Source organism: Paralichthys olivaceus, chromosome 13 (assembly GCF_024713975.1).
Source record: "Paralichthys olivaceus isolate ysfri-2021 chromosome 13, ASM2471397v2, whole genome shotgun sequence".
NCBI classification, from domain to species: Eukaryota; Metazoa; Chordata; class Actinopteri; order Pleuronectiformes; family Paralichthyidae; genus Paralichthys; species Paralichthys olivaceus.
In genome coordinates, this window is record NC_091105.1 from 7,021,476 (window position 1) to 7,033,824 (window position 12,349).

General features: G+C 43.2%; 1 protein-coding gene across 6 annotated transcripts in view; it reads left to right on the forward strand.

Moving 5' to 3' along the window:
* Positions 1-12,349, forward strand: part of cadm4 (cell adhesion molecule 4) — a 140,117-nt gene that overhangs the window by 113,238 nt on the left and 14,530 nt on the right. For all 6 annotated transcript variants that reach the window (XM_020093464.2, XM_069536685.1, XM_020093466.2 and 3 more), the window contains exons 3-5: positions 4,297-4,584; positions 7,583-7,744; positions 9,450-9,540. In XM_020093464.2, the coding sequence (XP_019949023.1) occupies positions 4,297-4,584; positions 7,583-7,744; positions 9,450-9,540 (541 nt within the window). The remainder of the gene's footprint in view (positions 1-4,296; positions 4,585-7,582; positions 7,745-9,449; positions 9,541-12,349) is intronic.

The window sequence follows — 12,349 nt, forward strand, 5'->3', positions numbered from 1 at the left end:
GCCTATAGTTTGTGACTGGTTATGATTTGGAAAACCATTGTTCTACTGTTTTTGTAATTGTGCGACAGGTGTTAATTTTCCCAGTTTGAGCTCACTGCACTCACGCTGCTCTCGCTGAACGTTGATGATCGTCAAGGTACCATATGGGATACTCACATTACATTGATGTAAACTCAGCTGCTGTCGCTCAGGTGATAGTTTAGAAGCGTCATTCATTCAGTTGAAGTGCACAGCCAAAGTTATACTTCTTATTTGTGTCACGGCTGTGAGCTTGTGGAAGATGACGAATGCCTCAGCTGCACCGTTCAAGTGCCTGTTTCACACATTTCAAATATGTAAAGTGAAATTACATCAAATGCAAGTGTATAATTTTCCGCAGCTACACTACTGTGCTTAAGGAAAAGACTGAAAATGAATGACTGTCACAGCCGGAGGTTTTCTGACCTTGCAGTTAAAACTCTACTTCATGAGGATTTTTTTAAAGGAATTTATCAGGCATTCTTGGGCTGAATGAAGGTTATCTTTGCTCAAACTGCTTGAACTGACTTGAAACTGCACTTTTAAACACAGAAAATAAATGCAAACACATTAATAAAATTATATTTTATTTTATATTTGTGTTCTTGTTATTCAGTGATATATTTGCACTTCAACACAATTTCACATTTAATCTCTAATTCAACAATCACGACTCTTCCGCTCTCCTTGGGAGCAGTCACTGTCAAGGTTGCAGTCACTGAGGAGCAACATGCCAAGATTAGACAAAACTCCTGAAGACAGAAGAGCTGCTCTCACTGTTCACTGATGCAACATTCAAATGCTTTTGTTCCACACATGTTTACTTCACTTGTTAGTCGCCTCGTTCACGGAGTGGCCCTAATTGGGTGCTTCAGGTTTCTGCTTTGGGATACCGTACTTTCAACTTTCCTCCCCGGTTCTATCACATCAGCAGCGCCGCTAAGATCCATCAAGTATCTAAACAACGCCGCCGCGTCCGCTTGCCCACGAGACGGGGGACTTGAACAATTTCGGAAAGCGCGATGAAGCCTAATCAAGGCGAGGAGGAGGGAATGGGTACGAGAATGAAAGAGAGAAATGAAGAAAAGATTGGGGGGAGAATGAAACGAAATTGCGGAGGGTCGAGAAAGACACAGCATCAGAGGGAACGAAGAAAGGGAGCACCAGGTGTTGGAGAGAGAGACCAGAGCCGAGGGAAATAATCCAAAGGGTTAGACATGGAATAAAGTATAGATGTTTTTCCATAACTAATCTCACTCCCGTAAACACCAAAAAGCCTTGTTGGGGACATTTTGCGGGAGCATAAATTACTCTCTACCTCCACGTTTGCTCCATCTCTCGCTGTAGGGCCTTTCCATTTCTGCCTATTGCCCATCTGCCGCCCAGACATTAGGCTCACAAACTAAGGCCTTTCTGTGCCGAGCCATTCCGCGCTAACTGCCCAAATAGGGTCGCGGCTGTAAGTGCTGCGAATTAGACTGCCTGTTTTGCAAGCGAGCAACCAGTCAGGGGTGTGTTTTATGAGATTGCTGGGACTGATAGCTATAATAGAGCTGTGGAACTAACCAAATGGACCATTTCTCCTCAGTGGTCCATATCTCTCTCTCTCTCTCTCTCTCTCTCCCCCCCCCATTGCCAGCAATCCTCGGCATGCAAATGAGACAGGGCAATAAAGGTGAACTTGGACATGAACAGAAGTCTGACATTTCGATGCCATTTAGTGCAGAGAGGGGGAAAAAGATTTACCTATCTGTGGGGAATAGCTCTATAACAATGCTTTTGCTGCCGTCCGGTGGAGGGGGTAATTCTGTGGGTGGGGTAGGGGGAGATTAGTGCGGCGTACTTGCAGGAGGAGTGGACTAACGCCATCGCTCTGGGCCACTCGCTCAGTCCCCTGTGGATTTCTATCTCTATCTATATCATTTTTTCCCCCGCCTGCCGCATTATGTAGCTATATTAGTCTATTTCTCCTGCACACACACACTCACATGCACACACACACTCACACAAAGCCAATATCTGTACTGTAGTGTCTGTGTTGTGATGAATTATCCTGCGAGATGACCGGGTGTTACATCAGGGAAGTGTCTACTGTTCCCTCTGTGAGCCAAAGCCAACACAAAGGAGTGAGGAGAGGGACGGAGTAAAATAAAGATGGGAGAGCGGGGGAGAGGTTTCACAGTCAAGTCAATACAAAGTGAGTCTCAAGGTATTTATGGGAATCTATGGGCATCGAGCCACTGTCACCCACAGGCTGTTATTAGCGTTATTTGTTATTATCAGCATTTTTCTCACTATTGAGTCCACTCTTTCTTCGGCAACAAAAGGAAAATTGTTGCATGTTCTCCTCGTCCAATCCTCCCTGTCAACGTCCCTTCTTTTCCTTTCTGTCTCGTTCGTATAAGGATGAGCTGCAGAATGAAAGCTGATGTGTTTTTTCTTCTTGTTTTCAATCTTTTCTTTCCCCCCAGTGTTTACCCTGTGTATGATTGTAGTATTTACCCTGTCTCTCTTTGACTCACAGGGCAGCACCACTCACTTTAACAGCTTTCCTCAAATAATTTCTGGATGTGCAATGAGCTTTATTTGCATGGCATCTTTTAGTTAGCGAGTGCTTCACGGAAAGTAAAACAATAATGATTAAAACATAATAAGATGAACAATAAAATGCCAGACACTAATTAGAAAAGGGCTTACAGAGGAATAAAGCAGGCGGTTAGAAAGAGAATAAATTAGTAAATTATAGTTTAGGATGGTCCAATCAGTGCTTGGGAAAATGAGCAACATTCTCCCTCAAAGCTGGAAATGAAAGAGCTACGACATCTGTTATGTTGTATCAATGCACAGCCCGGAGCGGCTCCATCAAGACTGACTTTGCAAACTCTCTCTGAACTTTTCGTATCAAACCGAGCTTTAGATTTAGCAGTGCTATCAATTCCAGAGCAGAAAATCGTCCCGGGTGCTGTCACAGCCACTATTTCTCCCATGTTTTGCAATTTTTTTTCTTCCTCCTCTGCAGAGTCTGGGAGTGACATCACAAATTACAAGGTGGTGAAAATGCTGCTCTCAGTCCAGACCGTGGTAGAACTTAGCAGTGCCGCTAACGCAGAGCAAAACTATCTCGAGGCAAAGAAATAAGTGATTCCAAAGCTGAAAATGTCAAAGCATTTAATTAAAGCAGCGGTTGTTTCTCATGCTGTTTAGTGTACTTCTCAGTTACTGGTAAATATTCAGGTTTTTTTTAAAAGGATTTATGCTTTTGGTATTGATTTGAAATGCCTGCAACCTTTTCCAACCAATGCAGTTCACTATGCAGAGCCGCAACCCGAGCACTTGCACAGACCTGCAATCCTGGACTTCTGTAGTATATAACTTGGACCCTTATCAGCAATAAAAGTTCAGGCAATTGCAGGAACTGTCACTTTCTTGGCCTGCAAGTGGCAACATCAGTGTACCTATATCTGCAGGTCTAAAATGCTATTTCCCCTCAAGTGGTGCTGGTTTGCTTTATCCAGGTTCCGATAAAATATTTATTATTATGGTCATTGATTGCTGCTGCCCTGGTTTGAAAGAGAACCAGGCCAATTAGAGCCTTTCTGTCTCCTCTGGGGTTTCTGCAGTTGGTTATTGTGGTAGCAAATCCAACAAAACATAATATCTACGACCAGATTGATTGGGAAATACCAAACCCCTCAGAAAGAGACATGATATCAGAAACCATAACAAGTTACAAAAGTTAAATAAAGACAGGAAGTGGATTTGTGTAAAATGTGCAAGTGAAGTACAAACCAGTTCCCTGAGGTGCCTCTCATCTACAAACAAATTCCAAATAAAAGCCAGCAAAGGCCTGCCAGTTAAACGTCTTGAAACAAGCTCTTTATACATATCACTTTGGCAGTCTGAGATGTGTGTGTGTGTGTGTTAAGGGGATGGGTGGGGGGGGGCATTTAAAGCAACCAAAGTAAAAACAAAAACAACTCTCAGTGCTCTGTCTGTCTGTAAAGAATAAAAAAAAAAAAAAAAAAGAATCAATCTGACCTGGAGAGAAAATATGTTTCTTGTTTTTCCCTTTGTTTGTAACTATTCTTGTTTTGACATGAAAACAGTGTTTAGCAGCTTTTTAAATTCAGTCCCTCACGTATGATAATGATATTTTTCCACCAGTCACTAATCAGCTCACCTTCCTTCTCCTTGTTCTTCCTTCTACTTCCCTCCATCCTCCCTCTACCCCTGTCTCCCTTGACAACCCCGACCGTGCCTCCCCATCATCTTCCCCAGCACTGAAGGATGACCGTTTCCAGATGGTGCTCTTCACGCCGCGGCTGGTGCGCATCACGTTGACCAACGTCAGCGTGCTGGACGAGGGCGGCTACTTCTGCCAGCTCTACACGGACGCCACGCACCACCAGGTGGCCACGCTATCCGTGTCTGTGCCGCCGGAGACGCCCACGGTGGACGTGAAGCAGGAGGCCGTGGAGGGCGGAGAGGTGGAGCTCACCTGCGTAACACCGCGCAGCAAGCCGGCCGCCACCCTGCGCTGGATCCGTAACGGCCGGGAGATACCAGGTATATCAGGATTTGGCTGACAGATGGATTGATGGATGGTTGGATGATTACGATAAATGAAACCAAATTAATGAAGGGATAGAGGGGAGGTGAGGTGCTGAATATAAGAATGATGGATGGATGGGTGATTGATGGGTTGATGAAGTGAATGGCAGATGGATCACTTAATGGGAGCAGGTTCTGATGGATGGTTAAATGGAGGCAGAGGAGGAAGGTTTTGGAAGCCCTGGGGTACCTTCCTTCCTTCCTTACCTCCCTCCCATCCTCCTTCCTTCTCTCCTTCACAAGCAAGTACAAATCCTTTAGTCAAACTCTCTTCCCTACAATAACAACACATTTCCTCCTTCATGTTTACCAGCGTCTGTTCTAAACCTGGCTGTTTGGAATGGGCTGTTTGTTTGGCCTGTGGTGATGCTGCTTGCAGTTTTCCTTCTGAAACTGTAAAAGTGACCTGCAGTAAATTAAACTCCACAGAAACCCGAAGCTGCATCACCGCTGCACAAAGAGCTGTTTGTCTGTTTATTCAAAGTTCGGTGAATGTCGTACTTGAAGCATCTACAAAACCCTGAACTGGAGAATCGGTCGTCGTGACCACGCTTTTGTCATGATGCACAGCGTCACTTTCGTTGATGAGCGCTGCTCGCCTGTTTATTCAAACTTTAATAATATTGAACATATCCTGTGTCCGAATGGCATCAAATTCAGCACCACACTTCTTTTGGCCCGTAACGATACACATGCCTGGTGTGAAGCCAATAAAATGAAAGGTTCACGAGATATGAGAGCCACAGAAAGACAGACAGAGATTCCTGGAATTATTAGATAGAAGATATATATCCTTATGCTCTCTTGGAAATAAAATAAAATAAGCTTGGTCTTGCACATAATCCGCCGAATGCACCATTGAAATGAAAATAAAATGAAAGCACAAACACACACCCTTCAGATCTTCTGCTTTTCTCACTCTGCCTCTCTTCGCATAAAAACACACTTTTTTTTATTCGCCATCCACTATCTCTTCTGATACATCTATGAACCATCCATCAGTCTGTTACCCTGAGCCGTCCTTCCTTACAATGCTGTCTCCCTCGGCTTTTCGCAGTTCAAGGTGAATTTGACTTGTGTGACTTATCTTTCCGCTGCCTTCAGTCTATTTAACCTCAGCCACTAAATCAGCGTTTGTGTGTTTGGTTGAATTTCCTCCAAAACTTGTGCTCGGTTGACTGAGTACAAACAAAAGAAAACTTGCTAAGTTATGCAAAGCGTCTCTCGCGAAGGCTCATGGCTATTATTTTAATTTAATTTATCTCTGCTTTTTAATAAATATTGTTACGCATTCCTTCATGCTTGATGCTTTCACCTATAACTCACACAGACCAGAGGGAATAAAGTGATATTCTTTCGGGGACATTGTGCAACGTTTTTCCCTCTCCAACAACATGTCAACCAGCGTCTGTCTTAGTTTCTATTTTCGTCTGACACTCAACGTCTCTTTCATCCAGTCTCTTTGCCCCTTTTCTAGATCAGAACACACCTGTCACCGCCATTCTGTCTCCCCTCTCTCTGTTTTTCTCTTTAATCTGCCTTTTCCTTTCATTCTTCCCTCCTTTTTTCTTTGAATTTCACTGGGGACAGAGATGCGATATTCCTCCGCAAGGTTATTGGTTGATTTAAGAGTCAAAAAGCAGATAGAGGTTGAACTTCGGTCTTTCTCCCTGTTTCCTTACACTTGTCTTGTTTCCTCTCCGTTTCCTTCCCTCTTGTCTTGTCTCTCCGAAGCTCTCCACTCCACTTGTCTCCTCTTCACTCGTTTCCTCTCATCTTTGTTGGTCTCCTCTCCTCTTCGCTTGTCTTCTCCTCTTCTAATCACTTGTCTCCTCTCCATTCCTCTTTGTTAGTCTCCTCTCCTCTTCACTCGTCTCCTCTCCTGTTTCTTGGTCTTCTCTCCTCTCCTTTCCTCTAATCCTTCCTCCTCTCTTCTCTCCTCACCTCCTCCCCTATCCTCTCCTCTCTGCCCTGAGTTAAATGAACTGTGACACTAAAGGTAAGCGGCAGATCCCAGCAGATATGTGGGAGCATTCTTTAATTAAGACACTATCTTTTCCACTGCTCCCTCGCTCCTGTTCATCTGCACCCATGCTGTCCTCTCTCTCGATCTTCGATTGGGGCTTACTTTCATTTGATCGCTGGCAATAATTGAAAACTCAGTGCGATATAAGTAATATTGTTGTATTCTGCCTCAACGGGCACAAACTCCACAGTACGTGACCGCGTCGAACCCCGTTAGTTTGTCCCTTGTTGTTCCTCCGCCCTCCTTCTGTCTCTCCTCCTCCTCTCTTCTGCCATCTTTATTCCTCTCCGCATCTGCCACGGCACCCTGATCATCCTCTTTCATGTCTCGCCTCGTCTCGCCATCATGTCCATTTTGCTGCCCTCTCTTTTTGTCTGAGTCCTTTACTTTCGTCTCTCACCCTTTGACGCCCCTCTCTCTCTTTCTCTCTCTCTCTCTCTCTCTCTGTCTGGCTCAGTTAAAATCTCAATTCGTTTATGCATATTCTCTCTTTTATCCTTCTCTCTCTCTCCTCCAACCCTTTGTTGCAGTCTTCCTTTAATTCTCACACACACACACATTCAGTTGATTTACCATCCACAACAAACTGTTCTGCTGTTTATAATTGCCATGAAATGTAGATGCAAATTGCTTCCACTTCTCTCTCTCTCTCACCACTCATCCCCCGCCCCCCCCCAGGTGGGGTACCTGCTGCTCCTCTAAGAATCTCATTCATCACTCACTAACTTCATCTTCCTCTCTCTGCTCACTTCTTCATGTTCTCCTCTCAAAGTCTGTCTCCACCTCTCTCTCCATGGGTGTGATGTCTCAGCAGGGAAAAAAAGAAGAGCAGGCATGTTTTGGCTGCTAACTTGTTTCTCTGCCACCCAACCTGTCTACTCTCCTCTCCATCATCTCATCCCCTCTGTTCTCCCTGTCTCTCTCCAGGTGTGGTGTCCCAGCAGGACAACGGGAAGACGTTCAGTGTGTCCAGCACCATCCGGATCCCCGTAGAAAGGAAAGACAACGGGGCGGCTCTGAGCTGCGAGGCTTTCCACCCGGCGCTGAGTGGACAGAAGAGGATCCGCCACTACCGCCTGGATGTGTATTGTAAGTCTGTCTTTCAGGTGTATGTGTGTGTACATTTTATATCCAAGAGCTGTCAACCCATCTTAGAAAGAACTTGAATAACAAATTGTTCATCTCAAACATTTAAAAAACACTGATTATTCCATCTGGTGAGTCACTTGAGTCGCTATACTGTTCATTATAGTGTCTCACTTTAATGTCAACCATCAATTTGCAGCAGCCTCATTTTTCAAATGGTGGATATCTTTTTTTTTTTGAATGAAACTCATTTATACACAGTCCAGGATTTTAACAGAGTGGATCCAGAGCCGCCCTGCAGGAGACCTGCTCTCATTAAAACCTAATACATACAAATCTTGTCATGCAGCGAGCTGGCAGAAACAGGCCTGTGGCCAGTTTAGGGTCTTGGCCTGTGGTTTAAGGAGCAAACCATCATCAGCTGATAAAACCTGAGTCACATTAGTATGTGCAGTGATTCCAGTTCTGCTCTGGGATTGATTGATCTTTGCTGGCTTATTTGCGCTCTTTAGTCTGCTCTGAAGTCTGTGCACATACCTCTGTGCATTCGGGGGAGGTGAAAGCAAAGAGTAAAAATACAGTGACACACATAAATTTATAAATTTATATTCAGTTCGAACCGTGTTTTTGTTTTAATCTGAATTCTCAATATTTTCCCAAATCTGTGAATGGTTCAGTGGGATAATGGTTAAAATCTTCAATCTTTAATTGAGAAGTCTGAAACTCATTATTAAATCTGTTCAATGTTCATGTCATTTCGTTGGCTCCTAATCCTATAAAACAGGTTTGCTGCTATCACTGCTGTTTTGTCATTTCTGTCTTTTGTTTTTTGATGTGAGAAGAACTGTTAGCTGTTTATAATCCAGCAGGATTTGTATCTAATAATGCTGTTTGTAAATGTGGCTGAAAATCTTTAATTCAATACAGAAAAACAAAGTAATATCAGAAACACGTCAACAAGTCCAGATTTCAGAGGATAAATTGTCATTTTCTATGAAAAGTGCATAATATAATTGTTTTTGTCCGACTTTACTGTGTCGACATTCAACAAGTCGGCCAATATCCAATTACTCCAGTTGTGCTCTCATATCAGTATTGCAGACAATTTTCACTTCTTATCTGATTATACATCAATAATCTTGAAGACTCAAACATTCCACAAGCTTGTGAAGATATTTTCATAAACTACTTCTGGTACAATTCATTCATCACGTGTACATTAATGGTTGTTGATGGATAATAATGTGTAATATTCAATAGTCCTGTCAGTCTGGGTGTTGCTGGCTGCTCCAGCCGGAGAACTGGCAGTAATGACCAACTGTCAGTAAGGATTTGGCTTCCCATCGCTCTGCTACTGAAGTAAGAGCAGTACGGCAGCTGCTCGAGCGGTGGGCTGCTTATGATAACAGGTGTCTCAGCCGTTGGATTGTCGGCTGGTTGCCTTGGAAACAGATGTTAAAGACCCTACCTCCTGCCACTCACTCACTTTTCACTTGTTCCTTCTTATTGTTCCCTCTCTTGTCTCTGATTTCCTGTATCTTGATTTGTATTTTTCATTCCTGTGATCGCCACTCAATTTTAATAATTCTGATCCATTTTGTTGTCTATTGTGCTTTTCCTGTTTTCTCTCTCACTCGTACAGATGCTTCTCATTTATCTTCCCTCGTCCTATCTGTCGCTCTCACTCTCTCTCTCTCTCTCTCCGCAGTTGCACCCACAGTGAGAATCGTTCCTCCTACTGGCATTTTGCGAGAGGGTGACTCGCTTACCCTCAGCTGCTCCGTCAATGGGAACCCACTGTAAGTCTGTGTGTCTGTGAGTGTGTGTGTACCATAGAATGTATATAAAGATGGACAACGCTTCTCCACTTCCTCCTGAAGCAAAATTTTCCTGGATACGAACGCTGCCATCTTGCACCTTTGCTGCATTTGGAGCCAGAGTCAGAGCTGTAGTGATCCTGGTGTTGAGCCGCTGTGTTGAGTTCCAAGTGATAGATACACTTGATACATACTCAAGTCAGTCTGAGCTGCCAATTATTCAATTCAGAATACTTCATTCCTCCCTCAAGGGGCAGCTCCAGGCAAGAGGGAGAGTGAACAGACAATTCACCCACACACTTAAAAGACAAGAGTAAAACCTGAGAAATTTAAAAATACATTTAGAAATTACAAAAAAAAAATACAAACATGTTGTGATTTTTTTATAGCATCAAATAAGTAATTGAAACAAACATTTGATAAAAACTACCGAAATGACAGAATGCAATTATTTAATATGAACTTTTATGTACTTATGTAGATTTTTGTTAAAGTTTGGTCCATGTCTCATCCACTAACATGGAAAATGTTAGTTCTTATTGCAAGTTCATTTACATTGGTAATAATTAATAATACAAAGCCAGAGAGAACTACTACAGTTGGTTAATGACCTTTAATGTCCTGTTTTACTGTTTGAGAGAATGATGCTCATTGTTCATTGTTAAAGCAGGTTTGATGACTTCTTGCATTCATCACTTTTCAAAAACTTATTTCCTTGAAGATTGGAATCATAGACACATTTACCTTTCACCTCCACAGGATGGTAAAACTGGCACATTTACCAGCTGGCACCAGACCCTTTTTTTTGGTTTGTCATTGCAGTGTTTGGACGTTTTTCTCTCTTTCTGTAATGAATTCATGAGAAAATGATCACAAAGTATAAAAGGTTTGTCTCAGCACAGTGTCTGTGCTGACAAATTGGCTTAAGGATGCACTGAGAGCTTTTGATTGATGAGGACATGCAGGACGTTGCCAAGTGTAATGTCAGCCCTTACAAGCACAAAATTTCACAAAATTATATTAAGGGCCAGTAAATGCTCATATTGAAACAGTCTGGGGCAATTGTTTGGAGCCACTATGAGGATGACATTTAGGCCCGACCATAAATTATCAGTAGGTAGCTACAAGCCTACAGGGCTCGACTTTCATTCTGGCTCTCTGTTTGGAGGGAAACATTTTCACTGTCCTCAGTCTTTACTTATCCAGGACACCTTTTCTGCAGAAAAAGCTTGAACAGGGAGCATAGCAGTTAGACTTAAGGTTAACATGTATATGGTAACGTTTCACTGGATTATCTTGGTGGAATAAAAACAAAGAAAATGTATGAATAATAATAATAAATGCTAATTTGGAAGATTTCAAATGTTTTATTTAGATTTAATATATGGTCAAGATGTGAGGGTCAAGTACTCCCCCCCCCAACTTCAATACATTCCCAGTGTCATTACTATGAAGGCTGCCTTTATGCATAAAAAGAGATGCGTCCATTTCGAACAATGTAACCCTCACATACTTCCATGCATCCTTTACGTTGGCATGGTTGCTAAGCAATACATCCACTAGAGGACAGCGAAGAGACGACATGGTGATGAGGAGGTTGTGATAATGAATTGTGGCTGTTTGTCCCTGTGTCCAGGTGAAGAAACATCACATAGAGACTTGTAGTTTCTTACCCAAGTCGTGAATTATATATATCTATCCGTCTCCATGTATGTGTGATCGTTAGGACATCGTCAAGATTAAATTAAGCAAACGGAGGCAATGGTCATTTTCATTTCACAGACGAGCAGATCATCGTGTAAAAGCAGAGCATACTCACTTGCCTCAAGATAGCAAAGCCATTTTTCCTGACCACACCTCATTTCAAGATCATGGGCGCTCAGGAGGTTGCAAGTACATTTGCTGCTCAGGCTGGGAGCTGATTTGTGCCGGGTGTAAGATGGGATCCTCAATGATTGATGGATAACAGATAAAAACCACCTGATCCATATTTTATTACATCGAGAACAAAGACGATAAAAGCCTTGAGAGAGAGAAGCTACCTAGGGTGTATAAGGACACTAGAAAATGAGTGTGAATAAGGACGTATTATAATCGTGTATGTGTTTGAGGGCCGAGCTACCAAAGCCAATCAGCAGTCGACACTTTAAGAGCCAAAGACGTTTTTCTAGTGTGTTCACGGCCCTTTGTGCACTCTCCAGAAGGGTATTGGGTCCTAAGCTCTTAAACCCTCCCCGAGATGGTCCATCTGTCTGTGGGCACCAAGTCCACTAAAGCTCCCCAGTACAGCAGCCAACATGTGTGCATGCGTGTTGGTGTGTGTGTGATGACTTTAGTAAAATCCCACAGTGAAGACTGACTGAGATGCGTATTGGCTACAGCTGCGCTACAGCTTTGGAGCGGCTGGTTGGAGATGCTGTGCGTGTGTGTGTCTATTTGTGTAATGCATGAATGTGACGGTGAGGGACAGGACAGCAGCCCACTCTGGACTTTGACCCTCATCTCATGCTGGACTGCACATACACACTCACAAACACACAACAGTCCCTCGTCGCCCCCGTGCCGGCTCCCTGGCCCGTGTTAACGGCCTGTCAAGCATTAAGACTAATTATGTGCCACTTCCTTTCAGTGAAGGGGGACAATCATTGTTTGTCTAATATTATAAGACACTGAGACAGTATCTTGTCATTGTGCTTGATCGTCGTGCTTATTTGCTTGTAAGCATTTGATGGATTTACTGTGTGTGAGATTACATGTTTGCACGTATGTGTGTGATAGAGAGAGAGGGAGA